The sequence below is a fragment of the Corvus hawaiiensis genome, chromosome 10, assembly GCF_020740725.1.
Source record: "Corvus hawaiiensis isolate bCorHaw1 chromosome 10, bCorHaw1.pri.cur, whole genome shotgun sequence".
Lineage (NCBI taxonomy): Eukaryota > Metazoa > Chordata > Aves > Passeriformes > Corvidae > Corvus > Corvus hawaiiensis.
Window position 1 is genome coordinate 13,444,460 of NC_063222.1, and position 18,357 is coordinate 13,462,816.

The window sequence follows — 18,357 nt, forward strand, 5'->3', positions numbered from 1 at the left end:
CCTGTCACCAAAATAACTATTTTGTTTTTCTGCTTTTACATTTCACTTTCTGTTCTAATGTGCAACACTCCTCCTGTGAACTGACCTATTTACTTTGCTATAATTTTGCTTTTTTGGATGCAGCTAGAAAAGCAGCCTGTTCACAGTCCTGTGTGTTCACAACCCACCGTTTCTGCTGCAGGACTCTCAAAATGTTTTTAACTGCACATAAAAGTGGAAATTGAGATATAAACTTCAGACAGCTTTAAGAAAAGCAGGGGCATTTAGGCTGGCCTTACACTGTCATCACAGGTATTCTGGTCTGTAAAATAAGGCTTAGTTCCCAGTACCTCCTTTGCTGCTGGCAAAACCTTTGTCCCTGGAAAAGCAACCCATCTCTGAGATACAGTCTTTAAAAGGTAACTCACTGGTGGGTCTTCCATTATCTCTCCAAGCTCATGTCAATTTTCTTGACAGGTTGTTTTCTAATACTTGTTTTCTTACACCTGAGCCAGTAAGCTTGGAAACTTTACAGCTCTTGAGTTTATACATAGAATTTTCAATTGGTAATCGAATGCTTTGTGCTCGGTGTAATTGTCAGTTTACACACAGCATTTCTTCTGTGGCTCATATACCATGTTACTTGTAAAACCTATTGTTTATGCACCTTTATTTATTTCAGCATAATCACATTAAAAGGGAAAATAAGACGTGTTAAGGCCATTTTAACTGGTACAATTACATTCCTGCTACCTAAACTGGCAAAGCTCAGTGTCATACCAAGCTACTACCAGCAAGCTGTGTAATTAATGCCTCATAACTGAATGGCACAGGATCAAAAGCCGCATTTATTGATAGTTCTGCATTTCTTCTCCAATGTGCTATGGCCAAATACTGGATGTTAGAAAGGAAGGTAACTTCTTTCCTCTTCCCAGCAAGTTTCCGAACTAAGACATTTACAGTCTTCAGTATTTCTCCAGTTTGGTTTCTAGCAGCCTGCAGTCATTGATACAGGAAGTCCCTATACTTCCTCTGCTTTTAACAGCTATTTGAGGATTTTCTTTCAGGCACTCGACATTACCCCTTTCTGAACTTATGTAAACTTTTGGCATGAATAAAATCAATTATGATTTGCATAAACATTCTTGTCACCTGGTTTCTTCTCTTAATGTCTCTTAATTTAATATGCAACTGTGTGCAGCATTTCTTTATGTATGTTCACCATCTCACTGGTGATTTCTGAGACACCTGGGAGTCCACTGTCCTCTCTTTTCTAGGCCAAAGAGCCCATCTTTCCTTCTGTCAAAGCCTTTCCTAAGCCTCATTTCTTCTTGCTGTCCTCCTGTGTCTCTCCTGGTTATGCCATACTTTTTCCAAGAACATGAGAGTGTATAGTATTCCAGATATAAAGCACTATATGCATCTGTAGTCCTTACTGTTTTTCCTAGTAATTCCCAACACAATTTCAGCTGTTATTGAGAAATCAACTTTTGTTCTCACAGAATGATCTACTGGGCTGCCATGTTATTATTCAGTACTACAAGCTAGGTCCAGAGGCTAATAATACTGTGTATACAAAATTGGGTACACTTCCTGTCCGTTTCCCATGGTAAGTGCAAATCTGATCACCAGTGATTTTAATATGGATTTTCCACTGCTACAGGCAATTCCTTCTGTAAGGGTACAAGAAGCCACTTCCTACATGGTCTGTCTAGTGTACAGCATTGTATCTCCAATGACAAAATCTTCAGCATTTCCCATAAGAGATGTTCTAATTTTCCAACTTTCTGATACATCTATTGTGTCTGAATACTTGTTTAAAACAAAGTATTCTGGTTACTTTTTCTTTCTTTTTCCTAGGACCAACAGCATTTATACAGAAGTACCATATATACTAAATACATTTTTCCTGTATAAATGGGACTTATTCAGGTGCCTCATCTTTAAAATTAGTTAACTACTTCCTTTTTACCTGAAGACTTTGCTTTTCCTACTCCAACTTCAGAAATGCCATTCCCAGTATGCTGCTTGGCACCCATCTACCTTCTTAAACGCTAAACAAAACTTGCCCAATAATTTCTCTTTTTTTTTTTTTTTTATTATTTGTGAGACATTTCACTCTCTTTTGGCTGTTCTTGCATTGGAAAAAGCTTAGAGAACACAAACCTATTTTCCTTCTGATACTAAATCACCCTTATATGTACAACATTTCCAAGCAATTAATTTCCTTTAGAAGTTCCTCTGTAGATACAATTTTGAGTAGCTAATGCTGTGAGCTTAGCTCTTCTAAGCTGGACTTACCAGCATCAGTACTTTATATAAACGTTATTTGGAGAAGAAATGAAAATGGAAGCCCTTTAAAAAGTGGCTTTCAGACTGGAACCAAGTGCAGAGCAAGGACTCAAGCTGAGCAGTTATACTCTCCAATAAACTACAGGTTGAGAATTCTCCAGACCAAGTCACCCCCTTTGCTAACTGCCTTATTTAGCAGATGAGTGTAACAGTAGTTAAAACACAGCACTTTCTGGCACTGTTTACCTACTGCTGCTGCCACTAATCAGTTGCACAAATAATAACCACAGTGGAAAGCTGGCTTAATTTGGGTCGTACACTTAATGACCTCCAGATGACATACTACCAAAGCTGAGTTCTATAAATTGAAGTATCCACAACTTTAATAATTTTGGTGTGCTCACTTTTAGTAGGAGTGTTTTCACAGAGTTGGTGAGTGTAGAAGTGTGTTACACTGCTCTGGATCCCAAATGCCAGATTAATCTCTAACAACTCAAAGCAGCAGTTCTGAAGTTTTAGTATGAAAGTGTTCAACTTTTTAACAGCTTCAAACCTAAATGTAGAGCCCTGTTTAAAAGAGCAGGAATGCCCCTGTAGTGTGACTATAGAAAAAGGGTGTAATTATGCTAAATCAAAAGTGATCCTAAAATTGCCAACTTGCTGAACTGCAGTGCTGATGAGAGTATTCCACAAGTTTTGTCACAGAATATATTGGACTTCGGTCTAATTTTCTACAAAAATTCAGCTTTTAATAGTATTGCTGTTTTGCATGCTGGTGCTTGAGTTACTAGAGCTTGTCTATTTTTGCTGTGTGATTGACTTGAAGTTCAGTACAGGACTTGCATACCACAGAGTAAAATCTGTAATCTACAGTATTAGAGCAAAGCCAGCTATTTTCAGCTAATAAACTGGTTGTGAGCCGATTACCAGTTAACGTAACTGCACCTCATAGTTCAGCCATATTTTCACAGGATGAAGAGCACAAGCACCCACAATTACGTAACTGGTAGATTTTCAGATTAATGTGAATGCAACTGTAGCAGTTTACTCACAAAGACAGTATTACAAATTTCTGTATCTTTTCCTTCGAACAACTTTTTGCTGTTAAAAAACACTTTCAAAGATGTTGTTATCACCTGGAGTATGTTACTTTTGTGCCCCATGGATAATCTTGTGTTTCTGACTGGGTATATTTTTATGGCATACTAAGAGTAAGAATTCAGAGACACAACCATGCGTCTGCTTTAAAAGGTAGTGCTGTCCTAGTATATAGTTTCATTCAGTTATTTCTCCTGTGCAGTGAATGCTCTTTGAAATGTCAGCCTGAAGTGCCTTTTACAACAGTGAAAGTCAGCCTGTTTTAACTAGAGATTGTAAAGCAGCATTTATAAACTCATTCATATTACTACTGCAGTTGCATTAAATATTTAAAAAAACAACAAGCAAACCCCTGAAGTGACAGTTGCAAATGTAAATACAATAATTACTTTTAGTAAACTAGAAAAACTTCCCTCACTTGTTTGAGGAAAAATTCCAGTCCACAAAGAAAATAAAACTATAAAAATTAATTCCATAAACACTCACTTATCACTTGATATGCTGCAGTCTATAATTGTTCTTTTGCTAGTGTTGACTATTAAGAAAGGCAGCTGTATTGTGGAGTTCAAAGATGGAGGGCCTTGATTTTGCTGTTCATTTTGCTGATTTCTTTGTACCAAGTTTTTAAATGCTATTTGCTGTAAAACAGAAGAAAGAAAAAATGTTTACTGACAATAAAAGAGCAGACATCAGTGTTTCCAGGAAACACCTGGAAAAACCTCATAGGTCTTATTTACCGCTTCTCAATACCTTGAGTAATTTTCTGTCAAAAAGTGAGTTGTGGCCTGACTTTTCTCTTTGCACTAGTGAAGTTCACCAGGAGCCAAATTTAAACCTAAATTTTGCATACATATACTATTGATGCTGCCCCCCTCACATTCCCTGGAGAAGAAATAAGAAAGTAGCAATAAAGCTTGCTGGAGAATGCTTCCCCAATCCCTTTGAAAAGGCTCTGGAGTCAGAGGTCTTCTCTGGTACTTCTTATGTGTAATTACTTTGGGGTAGGAGATAGTTACACTGAAACAAAAGTTAACAAGATTCCTATAATTTGTATTTGTATCCTCTTTCCCTTCTCATCCATCACCACCTTCTCTCTCTCAAAAGAGTTAGTTTGGGAATTCTCTTCTGGAAGTTATTAAACAGGTGCTGTTTGTGATACCACTCACTGCCTGCCGGTTTCTTTTATCTGACTGCACATGTATGAAAACGTGTGGGTTTAGGAAATGTGATTTGAGGGACTGGAAGTCAGTGTATTTACCCACTTGAGGCACTACATACTTCATTAAGGGCAAAAAGATGGATAGCCAGAATCTCAAAGGACTGGTAAACCCTTTGGCAATCAATACAATCAGGGCAATAATGACAGTTGTGGACAGTAAGGGAGTCAACTTGGTCATATTTGGACTAAAAGTTGAGAGGGCCTGAGTTGCCTTATTTTCACTAGTGTAATTCCATGTTACTCTTAGAGGAACTGCTGATGTATTGGGTCAGACAGATGGAATCACAGTTGTAGCCTAAGAAGAGAAAAAGCTTTTGGTGACAAAAAAAGGAGAAGCATCACATATTTGAAAGTTTCAGTGAATATCAATTACATGAAAATTGTATCAGTATAGTTGAACCAGGAAAAATACAGCCTTATTGCCTGTAATCTCATAAAATAGTTTGATTGCATTTAAATGACTAAAAGTCTGCACAGACTAGAATGCTTAAGAATGCTCATAACTATATTTATAAAATGTTACTTTTTAAACAAGATGCATTTCAAATATATTTCAGCAATTAAAGCCAAACCTCATCTCAAAGGTACATTACAGAAAGTAAAGGTGTTGGATTTGCCAGCCTTCCACTCTTAAGATCCAGAAATGTCTATATCCCCCAAAACAACTCTGTACACATTTATATAAGTTCTGTTGTGAACCATAGCTTAGATCAAAGAGATCAAAAAGAAATTTTTGAAGAATGACTCAGGGTAGCTCTGCGGGAACTTGGAGTCAACAAAGGGGACTTGTGAGTTGTCCCCATTCCCACAAAGGTTGGCAAAAGCAGAACACTTAGGAAAGCTTGTGGCACACAGAGCATGCTGGTTTACAGTAGGCAAAACTGAACCACAAAGTGATGGCAAGAGGTTCCCCTGCCAGAATCCAGAAAGGTCACAGGGGTCAGACTTTTCTCCTTAGTATGTCACAGCTGTTAGTTAAATCTAGAAAGAACTTCAGAAGTTCTAGCATGTTGGATCTGCACTTGATATCTTCATTTATGGGGAAAAAAATTAAAATTAAATATACCTGCAGCAGCAGTTCTTGCAGCTGGGCTCGCTTCTGTTTTATCCTTTCAATCCGCTTCTGTTTTTCTATCTTAAAAGATAAATGTAAATGCATCAAGATACTTAGTTACCTTGTCTGTTCCCTAGTGCCAAACTGAACAGGCTTTCTTTGTAAAAGGGGGCAAATTGAATGGGCACATGAGTTTCTCCATTAAACAGGTCTGGCAGACTGTAATGTCTCTCTTTGTCAACGATTTTAACTCCAGTAAGGATTTAATTATTACAAGAGACTATTATCTTCCCACCCATTCTGTCTCTTCTGCCTTGAGCACTGAGTGCTAACTGGCACCAAATTAAACACTTGCTCGAGGGGATGCTTTGGGGGTTTTTTCAGTTTTCTTTCCTTCTGCCCTCCACTCTTTTGGAATTGTGCATGTCCCACTGTTCTCCTAGCTGCAAGCTACTAGACATAAATATATGGAGGCTGGGCTTATGATCACCTACATCTTTCCAGTGACATCCACTTTTTGTTTGAGACTTGATTAAACTGGCAAGATTGCAGCAACACAAAGGGGTAGAGGTAACATTTTCTACATAAGCACAGCTCTTGCAACAGTTTAGTTACTGCCGGTTCACGTGGCCAAGCCATTGTCGCGGGGACACGCAGTGCTGGCTGCCTGCTGACCCTGCAGGTACAGCACTGTTTGGAAGCGTCCTCTGGGGTAGTGCTGAAGAACTGGACAATATTCATTGGAGCTGAAAAGGGTTTTTCTTCATCATCCTCTTGGTGCCAGCACTGTATCACTGGCTCCCCAAAATACTAAACTCTTAAATTACCTTTTCATTCAAGCACTGAAACTAAATGATGTGGTCTTTTAAAACTTAGCTGGTCCAAACTCCTCTATCTTATTTACAAAGTTGCTTTGTGGCGGTTCCCTCCTCACACACTTTAACGTTTAAAATGCTTCTTTCAGAGCACAGTAGATGGCTTTCTGTGCTGGGAGTCTTAAAACCAGTAAGCAGTACAGATATAATTTAGGCATGGTTTCTATATAACAAGCTCTTATGCACTGATTTTTGTACTGGTAATCTTATTATGGATTTACACTGTAAGAATAATTGCCACTTTATACAGCTATAAAAGCAAAATTAATTCTGATTTTCACACCATGAAAATGCAGCTTTGTTTTACATTCTTTTCCATCATGTCAGAAGCAGCAACAGTTTTTGAAAAATATGCCTGGCTTCCATTTTGTGGATGTGTAATTAGAGCCTGAAACAGTGGATTGCATATGATTATTGAAGATGAGACAATGGAATTCAAGTTTTATATTTGTAACAATAACCTATACTGGAGACAATGCATTCACATGAATGCATGCAGAATGTAGATTTATCCAGAATTAAAAAAACCATCCTGAAGCATAATGATGGAACACATGCATTCTCCTACGATGAATGTATTTTTCAAGTTGCTGTAATGGACAAGGACAGTAAAAGCTTTTCTCTTACCACATTTAGAAAAACAATTGATATAAATGACCCTGCACAAAAAGAACTGTTCTGTACTGGACAGACACCCACCCACCTTTTAAGATACCTAATTAGGCCCAAGTATCACAAACTGTGATATATTTGAAGACAGCCATTACAGCAATCTGCAGTAAATACAGTGACTTGTGCTTTTTATTTATAGCACATTTGGCCTGAAGGACAGGCAACATTTGTGCATATAAATTCTGGCATCCCTGCAAAAAAACAGTGTAACTCTTAGCCTGCTGAAAACATAATGGAAATAACCAGTAAGTAAAACTTCTTTTTAGTTTCTCTAGCAGTTCATAACTAGTATTTGACATCCCAGCAGGAATTATTTTTCAAAATAATTTCCATTGAATGATATTTCTAAGTACAGACTTTAATAGAGAATTGGTCTCCTTTTAAATGTAAACCATTTTGTGAGCATAACTGAACCATAAATTCTTTTGACTTTCTTCTGGTTAATTCAAGGTACTACAGACTTTAACCTTAAAAATAATCCCTGATTTAATCAATGTCCATTTTTGTAAGGTAAAGAGCTTGGTTTTTAAAAAAAACTAAATGTAATGTCTACTAAATGAAATGGAACTAAGCATACACAAACATATTCTTTCAGTTTGTTCCAATATCAAAATTTGTATTTTCATAGTGCACAAGCATCAAAACCAATCAGGTTCAAATTGAGAAAAAAATCCCTCTTCTAAAGAACAACTCAATTGTCACAACGTGAACTAAACAGAATTTCCCATGTACCTCCCTTTACCTCTAGATTCTGACATTCCTGAGCTGAGTTTGTAGGAAGGCCGATCCACCGGATTTCCTTCTTCTCCTTTGAAATTATGTTCATTGCCATCAGGACGTTGAGGGCATCATAAACTCTCCGTCTAATATTTTTCTGATCATAAGCCTGCTAAGAAAACAATACAACACTAATTACAACGAAAGAATTGAATTAAAAAAGGAAAAGCAATTGAACACATCCTTCATAGACATGGAGAAGATAAAATGCCAAAATGGCAGTTCAGGTTAGAGTAGTGTTAGACCATGATCCTTCATCTGTGATACCACAAAAGCATGCTTGGTTGTAAATGGAAACTTCAGGCCTTCCTGAAGCATCTCTGCAGGAAATTCCATCATGGCAAGTCTGGCACTGTTCAAAAGCCTGACAAGACCATGTATACAAGAGTAGCCTTTTCTTAAAGTTAGTTATTTTGGCAGATTCCTCTACTTTGTTTATAATTTAGAGGGAGTTCAATTCTTTATTTAAATTCTGTATTTTTAAATTTCAAAGGATAAGTCTTTATGTTTGAGAACTAGTTAAGTGAAGGAGAATATGGGCTGTGGCAAGACAGTGCATAAGCAGAATTCCATGATAAACCAGACAAATCTGTAATGGTGTAACAATTTCAACACATATTTGCTTACTGAATCTGTTGCTAGGTGGCTGTTAGAATTTGTGAATTCTGATACAAGCTCATCAGCGACTTCGTTGTATGAAGTTGTTCCTTTACGTTGAACTTTTTCACAAACTTTCATTGAAAAATGCCTCAGACCCTTTCCATTTTTATCTCCTTTCTTGCTTCTCTTACTGAAAAGAGAAAAGTATTTTTTTAATACATTGAATGTTAATAAGCTACTTTGTTACACAGCAAAAGGCCTTTTGCAACAGAAATTTGGACTGTCTACATGAAAAAGCTTTTGCATCAGTTTCTTGTTTCTTACAAATTGGTAAAAAAATGCACTAGAGCCCCTTCCCCTTCCTTGACTTTTTCTACATTGATAGCATTTGAATACATCCTGCTGGGAAGACGCTTAAAATGGATTTGTAATTCATCTCCAGGTAGTCTCACAAAAGAGCAACCAAAAAAAAGAGGAAAAATCTCCCAGGGTGCTTATGTGCCTGGAAGCCAGATTTATGGGGATCTCTCTTGTGTGTGCCTAAAATAGAAAGGCTCAGACATCCCTATTTAAAATACAGCAGGAGATACTAAACTTGGTCATTAGGGGAATTAAGGTGTGTCCACCCTAGAATATATCCATATACATACATCTATTCTATGATGTGTCCATCATAGAATAGATACAAGAATCCCTTTTGTGGAGAGTAAGTACATATTCATTGGGTTCTAACACGCCAAATTAAGAGCTGGAAAATTGTCAGGGTTATTTTCCATTCACCTTCTTCCAGAAAAGCAAGAGCTTAGGTAATGGTAATAGAAAAAAACAGGAGCGGTTGTTTTTATCACACAAACTAGATCTGGATGTGTAATTCAATAGAAGCCTTAAAAAAGTTCAGCTGTGTTATTTCTGGGTTTGTTGGGGGGTTTTTTTTGTTTTTTTTTTAAATTAGTCTCATGGTTTCATTTGATAATGTGTTCCAGGGAGAGCTGTTATTTTACAGATAAAGGTCCCCTGTCAGCAGTAAAAAGCTAAAGAAACTATTAAAAAACATGAATGGTTTTCAAAATTGTGAATGTATTTAAGAAAACATAACACAGATAAAAGAAAAAAAAAAAGAGTAAAAAGGAACACCAGAAGACTAACAGAAACCCCAACACAGCTTTGATGTGAAGGAGTGAAAACTGCTGAAAGTGGAACTGGAAGCTGTCTTTCTGAAAGGCAAATCTGAAGTAAACCAGGTATGACTCTATACATAAAATATATGTTCAGTAACACTCACCTTTCTGAAAAATCTGACTCTATAATTTCTTGAGTCCGTTTTCGCTCCCTAAGACAAGACAATTCAAACTTAAGTTGAAAATAACATTATATCTATAGACCACTAAAATCACTGTATATGGGGCCTAGCTGGTTCTAGTGTTTGTTTTTACATGTTTACTGAAAGGGAAAAATAACACACAGAGCTTGACAAAATTTGAGGTGGGACTTGTGGAGGAAGTTGTCGGAGCTCACTGCCAGACAAATTCTATTCCAAATTTTACCGTGCTTTGCCCATATGAATTCAGGGAAGTAATTTCACCTGGAACTACAGGAAGTGCTGGTGTGAGCTAGATGACCAAAGTCCCTCAAAAAGGAGAAGCTGAGCTCCTTTGAAAATTCCCATTTAAAATTCCTCCATGTGGAAGAAAAATGTCTTTAAACAGTGCATAAATTATATCCTATATTTTCAAGCCAATGAATGTTCAGAAATCTTTTAACAAAACCCCAAGGTAAAACACTGAACATCTTTCTGTTAGAGCTGATGCATACAGAGCTGAAGACAGACTCTGAAGAAGCAGCTTTCATGAATTTTGCATAGGACTAGCAGTCTGCAATCGCTGGCCGTTCCTTATCATTCTGTTTATTCCCCACAGCAAGCAGGCTGCAGGAGCTGTTTTCCAGCCCTGCCTTTGCTCGCTGCAGCTGACCCAAGGCACTGCCTGAGAGCTGTGCTGAGCTAGGGAACGTTGATTTCCTGCACTTTCGAAAGCAGGGCTCACAGCACAGCTAAAGACCTGACACTGCTGGGAAGGAGGCTGAACAAAAATGATGGGTTTGAAAACTTGTGCTTGAAAGCCAGCACACATTTGGTTGTGTGATCCAGAATGCAGAACCAGGCCTCTCCCTCAGCAGCACCAATGGGATTTCTGTCCATGGTGCTTAACTGGGGCTAAGCAGCTGGGCCAGGGGCTGCAGCACTGCCCTGGGCACGGGCCTGGAATGGCAGTGAGGGGAGAGCTGTGCTGTGCTCGGCACACCAGACTGCCCCAGCTTGTGCCAGGCCCTGCCAATGAACGTGCTCTTCTCATTTTGGAAATTGGAGTCTGTGGAGTAAAGAATGGATAAAGCAAGCAGCCTTCTGAAGTGTCTTCAGCAAGGGCTCACTACCTCAGTTCAGGAATACCACAGATCCTTCCTCAGCTCTGTTCCTCAGATGAAAATACTGCCTATTGCATGGACTTCTGCATGGATCACTATTGACTGGTCTGTCTGGAGTCATCTCGATCCTTTTTATGGGTGAAGCAGGAGTAAAGCTCATTGGAAACCTGTGTCTCGGACAGTACACAAAGAGAAGGATGGTGCTTCTTGCTGGTGGCAGTGGATACACTGCAACAAGGCTGCTCTGGGAATCCCCATCACTGGGTTTGGATGACACTAAGGAAAGTAATGGCTGTTGATTCTTTGGTTTAGCAAGCTGTGACCAGACAGTAGAGTTTGTCCCTCTTCTGGGTACCGAAAGAATATCTGCCTGGCCTCTACATTTCACAAAATTTGCATTAAAAAAGTAGTATTTGATGACTCCTTTTTCAAATAAAATCAGAACTAAGTGCATTCAAAAGGTATTTCAGGAAATGAATACATAGCAAAAAAATTAGGCTTAAAAACTGCGCAGCTGGGCCTGCAGTTTATCGACTCCATGGGGGGGAATAGAGTAATTGGGAAGTACAACCTATGGCAGTCCTTGCTTACAGAGTAAAATGAAGAAAGCCAAGGTAAAAACATTGCACTCTCATTTCTGCTCTCTCCTAGATGCTCCATTTCCCACCTCTAATGTTGAAAAGGCAATACTGACACTGATTAGAAAAATTAATCTAGATGCAGAAATATATTACTTTTTCAGAGGCAAAGCACTACACCTCTGTTTTGAGACAGCTAAGATCAGCAGTACTAATATTAAAACAAAATGCCAAGAAACACTGTAAAGATCAGACTTAATTAGAAGAGATAAAGAATGTCATGTTTGGCTGGAGCACCTCAGAATCCCATGAAACTTGTTGCTAATGTAGAATAGTAATAAAAATACCACGCTGATCATATTCAAAGTTTTTCTTTGAGTTTATTCTTAAATGCCTGTTGAAGTGTTTTTGACAGTCTCTCCCCCTGTAGGCACCTGCTGCTGTGCTCAGTAGCAGTACTACATGGATATACCATGAACCTATGGAAAAAAGAAAGGCTTCTTTAACAGGAGTCGTTGTGACTCTCCATTTTCACCAAGAAACAGACACTGCCAGAAACCAATTAAAACTGACAGTGAAGTGACTGGTGCTTATAACATGTTCACATGCTTCAGACATCAGAAGTGCCTCCCAGTCTGAAAAGCACACACCATATTCTCTTTAGCAGTGCAAGAAGTAGAAGCTGTAAGTCAGCGTATAGATTCAACAGTATAAATAATGGAAAAGATCAGAACACATGCTCAGACATCTTTAAATGAGACAAAAGTCTTACCCTGGGACCCAGCCAGAAGCTTCTGTTATATGTGTCTGTGTGACCATCGTTGGAGCTGGGTTATACGGACTCCCAATCAGAACATTCCCCGAACTGGTCAGTCTTTGTGGTGTGCTTATGATCTGTAAAATTTAGCAATAAAAACCACAGCTCTCTTAAGAAAACAGAGGTTACTTCAGCCCAAAATTCATACTAAGCATTGCACTAAGAAAAGTAATAATAATTTTGTACCAGAAGCAGTCATATTATACAGAATAGATGGCATCAGATCTTCACACAGCAAAGTCATTGCAGTGCTGCTAAGTTTTCTATTAATTGTACTATGTTACTATATTATTCATATGGATGAGAACTAGACAAATAATTCCAAGTAACTCCTGGGTATGGCAGATAGGATCTGTACCTATACACACCCAATTGTTCCTTCACGAGTACATCTAAGCAACTTCTTGATCAATGTAATCAATATGGCCTTCTTTCTTTCCAGTGGATTTGTCTCCTGTAATTGTCTGTACAAAAGACAGTGGCAGGCAAAGTATTCCCTGCAGTTTCTAGCATTTAGAAGATCCCAAGGCACTCTGGCAACAAATTGTACCTACAGGATTTAACATAAAGTCTTTATGGTATAGATAGAATTTACATTTATGCAAACCTGTTGACATTGTATGTACACTGGTTAACACCAAGACACCTGGTCTCGACTTTTAAATCACATCCAAGTTCATTTTTCGAAGTAGGTCACCAGAATAATTTAAATAGTATTTAAAAATGAAACAGTATTAATTAGTTAATCTTTAAACCACTTTTAATTATTTTGATTCCATTTTGGTAAGATTCATACCAAAGCTTCTTGGACAGTGCTTTTTACTCTTATACCTTACCTAATTTTTTAAAACTTTGTTTTACTCTATTTATTAGTGACATTTTGAGTACTGACTGTACTAAACTTTGAAGTTTCCTTTACTATTTAACTTATCCAACATCTGTGTAAGCATCCCAAGGCACTCTGGTAACTAACTGTTATATGCTGTAAGTATACAGCCAATATGTATGTACAGCAAGTGTGTGTGTATATATATATATACACACATCTATATACAAGCTGCAGATAAGTATACAGCATTCGTTTGGTATCCATCAATAGACGAGTTTAGACAAGTAGAAAAATTGTAAGTGAAGAATTCCCCATTTCCTCAGCTCATTGAGCATTATTTCACATCCCTCCTGGTACCACATCGTGACTACATACATGTCTTTTTTGTCTTAAAGACGTAAATTTATCTCACTTATTGTTTGCAAATGTACAGATTGACAGAACCAAGTGAAAAGAGAATTTTAGAAACCAAAACACAGGTACAGGTTATGTATTTATTTCCTGGTTGATACTGGAGAACCAATGGCGCCTGGCTTTACTCATCGCAGGCAGGCACAGGGAAGGTGTCACTTCTGTCACCTGCCTGCTGCTCTGGCCTGAGGCAGAAAGGCGTCAAGGGCTGATCCATGTTTCGGAGCTCGGTGGAATGAGCGCGGGTGTGGCCGGCAGGCGCCCATGGGCCCGGGGTGAGTGACCCGCGGCCAGCCCGGCCCGCGCCGCCATCTAGCGGCACCCGGCCGCTCCTGCACCCGCACCGGACCGCCACGGGCCACCGCGGCACAGCCCCGTCCCACGGCAACCCGGAGCCTCCGCGCTGCTTCGAAGGACCCGGAGCGGCGCCAAGAGCTGGAACCCACAGTGGTTAAATAAAGCCTAAATAAATTAGTTAATCAAGCAGCGTGTTGCTGACACAGGTAGATGCTGAGGGAGTGCTAATTTTGCCACTACTGACAGCTCGTGAGCATTCACTTTTAAACAGCCTGGCACAACACAGCTGTATGCTGAGTGTCTTAGAAGGCCTGCAATTATGGCTATTTAATAAGAAAATGTTTTCTGAATGTAGATCTATCCTTGCAAAGCAGCAGAATAAAAGAATAAATAATAAAACAAAACAAAACAAAGAATAAAAATTGTGCATCTCACATCACACAGTAGCTTTTGCAACTTCTACCTGCTATAGAACCTAAACTGCAAGCAGGGCTCACTGAAACCAAAAGCAGGGCTTGAGAAGTCAGTCATAAGAGTAGGAATTGCATTAAGTGACTGTTCTCCCTGTTGTGGGCTATTTATTTCACTGCCAGGACACATCCTCAGCAGCAGAACTGTTCTAGTGCAGTGCCACAGGGCACAGGCAGTAGCAAGATGCGCATCAGCGCTGACGCACTGAGCTGTTCCTGGCAGGCAGCCCCTGGCCAGTGCTGGGGGCAGAGCTCTGTGAGCAGGGGGTACCATGGGGGTGGCTGTGATGTGTGTGCCCCTCTGCCCAGCTGGGACAACCCCCCTGAAGAACATCAGACACTGCTCATGTGAGAAAGACCCAACACCATTTTTATAAAACACATCAAATGGTTCTGTACTCATGCTAAGTGCTTGGCAAGGAGGTATCAGGTTACTAGAAACTGTTCACAGTATTGCCTATTTAGCTCTCTGGCCATCAGAAAACCCAAATTTTTTCTCATAACTAGATCCAAAATCCCTGGAACATCAATATACATATATAGTTACCATGGACAGGAAAAGAAAGTTTTAAGAAGAGTAGTTTCAACAAGTTTAGAATTTCTACCAACACATCAAAGACACTCCCTGACAATGCTGGAGATTTACTGGTGAGAACATGACTCAAAACATTCAAAGAGTATCAATAATGAGGAGTTTTTTCTTAATACACTTTTGAGTAATAGTTAAAATGTCAGCTGGTAAAGCTGTTTCAATTTCCACTCAAAGCCAGGAAGATAGGTACCCCCTAAGGGCACATACAAGAGCATTGTTGAGAGTGGCAGTTCTGGCATGCCAAGCCTGCTGTGCCTGCCCCCATGTCACCACCAGGTGAGGCACTTTGTGGCTGAGACAGGAAGCAGCAAGTTCCTCTCATGTTCCTGTCTTACACCATCAGGAAGTCACAGCCAGTTACACAAGCATTACTGGGGTTGCAAAACTTACCATTTGGGGTCCAACATTCACATTGATTGGTCCCAAGGTTTTTGGCAAAATCTTAGTCGGAGAGTTGGTGCTGGAAACTGGCAATGCGATTACTGAAATATTACCTAAAAAAAGTGGTAAAGAGAGAGTTTTAAATTACTTCCTTAGCAACCTGTGAAAAACACTGGCAAATTCTCACACCACTTTAACACTTTGGAATCAGGTTAGCTTTGCTGTCTCATTTGCCGCAAACACACCCTCATGTAACAACCTCCAGACCTCTCAGCAGATGTCACAAGGACACCTCACAAAACTACACCTTCACTATTTTACCTTTAAAATGACATGTATTTTATTTCCAGAAACAATTTATTCTTGCTTAAGACAAAGAGTGTACAGCCTGACACTCCTCAGCATTAGAAGTGAAAATTAATGGGAATACTTCTAATAGAAGTCAACATACAAATCCTAATTATAATCACATGTACAAAGTATGCATCCATAAACCTTCAAAGCCTTAACCATTCCTCATCTGACTGTCCCAGAGCATTCCACAGACATCACTGATGTAAGTCAACCACAGCCTGCCACCAGGCAGCCATTTGGACTTAATGTTTAAATCAAAACTGTTGCAGCACCTCCACTACTTCTTGAATATTCAATATTGTTGTGCACAAGCCTCTCAAAGCCCTGAGCACACTGGCTTATCCGCAGATACCATGGTGGCAGCAGCTCCTTTCTCTGTGACAGCTTCAAAGCAGGAGAGCTGGGAACTGATCAAACACCGGCCCCATTCCCTACACACAGCCTGATCCAGCACGGGGAGGGATGGGCGTCTGAGGCACAACCAAATATAAGGAAGAGCTGCCACTGCCTGGTAATCCAGAGTCAGCCTGGGTCTAGCTGGGGTCATGAGGACAAGGATTGGTTCCTGGAGAGCTACTAATGTTCTCTGGCACTACAGACAGCAGCTGAAGGCATTTGAGGTGACAGGTCCCTTCAGAGCAGCACAGAACCCAGCCCTCCTCCCACAGGAGCCAGCCAACATTCAGCTTAGCCCACATGACCCAAGCTGACTCAGAGGTGTTACACATCCCTGTTCCCCTGTCTTTTCTCATATCACCTGTTCACTTCCACTGCCCAATTTTCTTTTCTCACTTTGTCCTGAATCATGGTCTCTTTTTTTTTCATTCAATTTTAGTATACCTATGTTTTCCATGAGGTAACTGAAAAATGTTAAATTCAACACAGTAACTTCTCTGCAACAGGAAGCAGAAGCAACACAACTGAGAGAAAAAGGATCTTATCTTCCATAGTTACAGCACAACAGTAGAAAAGACGTAGATATATGCAAAGTGTCACCTTTATAAGAAATATTCAACAGATATATGAGAACTACAAACAAACTGAGACTAGGATGTTCTAATGTTCTGTGTAAATTCTTTTGGCATCTGGAGTAATACTACTACTTAATATTAATTTTCCAAAAGGCAAATCTTTATCTGAAAACATCTTTGGAAGCAACTTGCATCTCTAGTCAATAAAATGAATAAATTATTCAGTCATGTAACTTACCTAGAACAACAAATATAAATCTCCCACACTTGCAAACCCACCCCCCCAGTAAATCCTTGCTCTGTTATGAAACATCTTTTGTAAGGTGGTGCCAGAGAGCACAAGACAGTAATTAATGATTTACATACACTGTGTTCCCATTTTGAGCCCAAAATAGTTCTCTCACTTGTCAGTTCTACTTTTGTGAGAGGATTTTGCCCAGGATTTCCCAAGTTGTGCCAGCATATTCCATCAAAACCTAGTCTCTCCCCTCATTCCAGACTGTTGCCATCAATGACGTGTCACTTCCCAGAACTGCTGTAGGAATTTTCCTCTTTTCTGCTGCAACTGAAACTTTTGACCCTATTATCTCCAAGATCAGCTCTTATACTATTTTTCCTTGTCCCTTTTCTTACCAGGGAAAAGAAATAAATTACTTTCTCTGGTGCCTACAGCATAAGGTCACATGGCCAAGTGCAGTAAAATTGTGAAATGTCAGTCTTGGCTCCCAGCTATTTTACCACAGGGCTACACAAGAGAGTTGTCTCCAGCTACACTTCCCAGCCTGCAAGAGGCACTGGGCTGTCATGTTTCACAGTGCCAGAGTGGCCATGTGGGGCTCACAGCACTGGACAATGAGCACAGCAGCACAGCCAACGCACACAGCCACCACATCCATCACTGGGCACAGCTTGTTTCTTTCTCAGCATGCACTACACAGACTGGTATCCATGTGATCCAGCTGCACCTGCAATAGCTTTGAACATTTGTATGGATGTACTTCCCTCACACACACAGGCAGACCCATGGCCAAAGCCACACAAACCCACCAGATTTACTGAGCAGTCCTGGAAAAGCCACTAATAAACCACTAATTAGCAGCTACTGCTGCACTGTGCCTTCAGTTAGATGGCTCCCTGGATAAAAGAACATGGGCACCTATGGGGCAACTTCAGTGAATACAAGGGTCATTCAAATGACTTGATTTTGATTTTAAAAAGACAGTTGCTTACATATGGTGTGTGTTTAAATGTCTTTTTGGCTAGAGTTACTGTCAATAAAAAAGATTTTCATCTTCTAATCCCTACACAAATCCCTCATTTGGCAGCAGTACTGTCAAAACAACCTTAAGAGTTGACCAAGTTTTCAAAGAAATGTTTCCCTGCCCTTGTTCTTACTTTTAAATTTCTTCATTAGCAAATATAAATATGTGAATGTGTAGATTTTAAAATATAGATAGGATTGAAAAGAACCAGTTTGTTTTTATGAGTGAGGTATTTCTTATCCACAATGGCCAGGAAGAAAGAAGAACCAAATTTTTCACAGTAAGAGGTTGTTCTATATGTTTGTCAGCAGCTGAAAAAATAGTAAACAGAAAGTTTTATCAATTATAAATATTCCTCCCTACCATTTTCTTTTTTTCAAAATAGCATCATGGTCCAGATACTCATTT

General features: G+C 39.4%; 1 protein-coding gene across 4 annotated transcripts in view; it reads right to left on the reverse strand.

Moving 5' to 3' along the window:
• TFDP2 (transcription factor Dp-2) overlaps positions 1 to 18,357 on the reverse strand; it is a 57,199-nt gene that overhangs the window by 14,568 nt on the left and 24,274 nt on the right. For 2 of the 4 annotated variants that reach the window (XM_048314143.1, XM_048314140.1), the window contains 7 exons: positions 15,372 to 15,475; positions 12,338 to 12,459; positions 9,849 to 9,896; positions 8,594 to 8,756; positions 7,932 to 8,078; positions 5,655 to 5,723; positions 3,856 to 4,007 (listed from right to left, as the gene is read on the reverse strand). In XM_048314143.1, coding sequence (XP_048170100.1) covers positions 3,856 to 4,007; positions 5,655 to 5,723; positions 7,932 to 8,078; positions 8,594 to 8,756; positions 9,849 to 9,896; positions 12,338 to 12,459; positions 15,372 to 15,374 — 704 coding nt within the window. In that variant the 5' untranslated portion in view covers positions 15,375 to 15,475. The remainder of the gene's footprint in view (positions 1 to 3,855; positions 4,008 to 5,654; positions 5,724 to 7,931; positions 8,079 to 8,593; positions 8,757 to 9,848; positions 9,897 to 12,337; positions 12,460 to 15,371; positions 15,476 to 18,357) is intronic. The other 2 variants (XM_048314141.1, XM_048314142.1) reach the window with 2 other exon arrangements.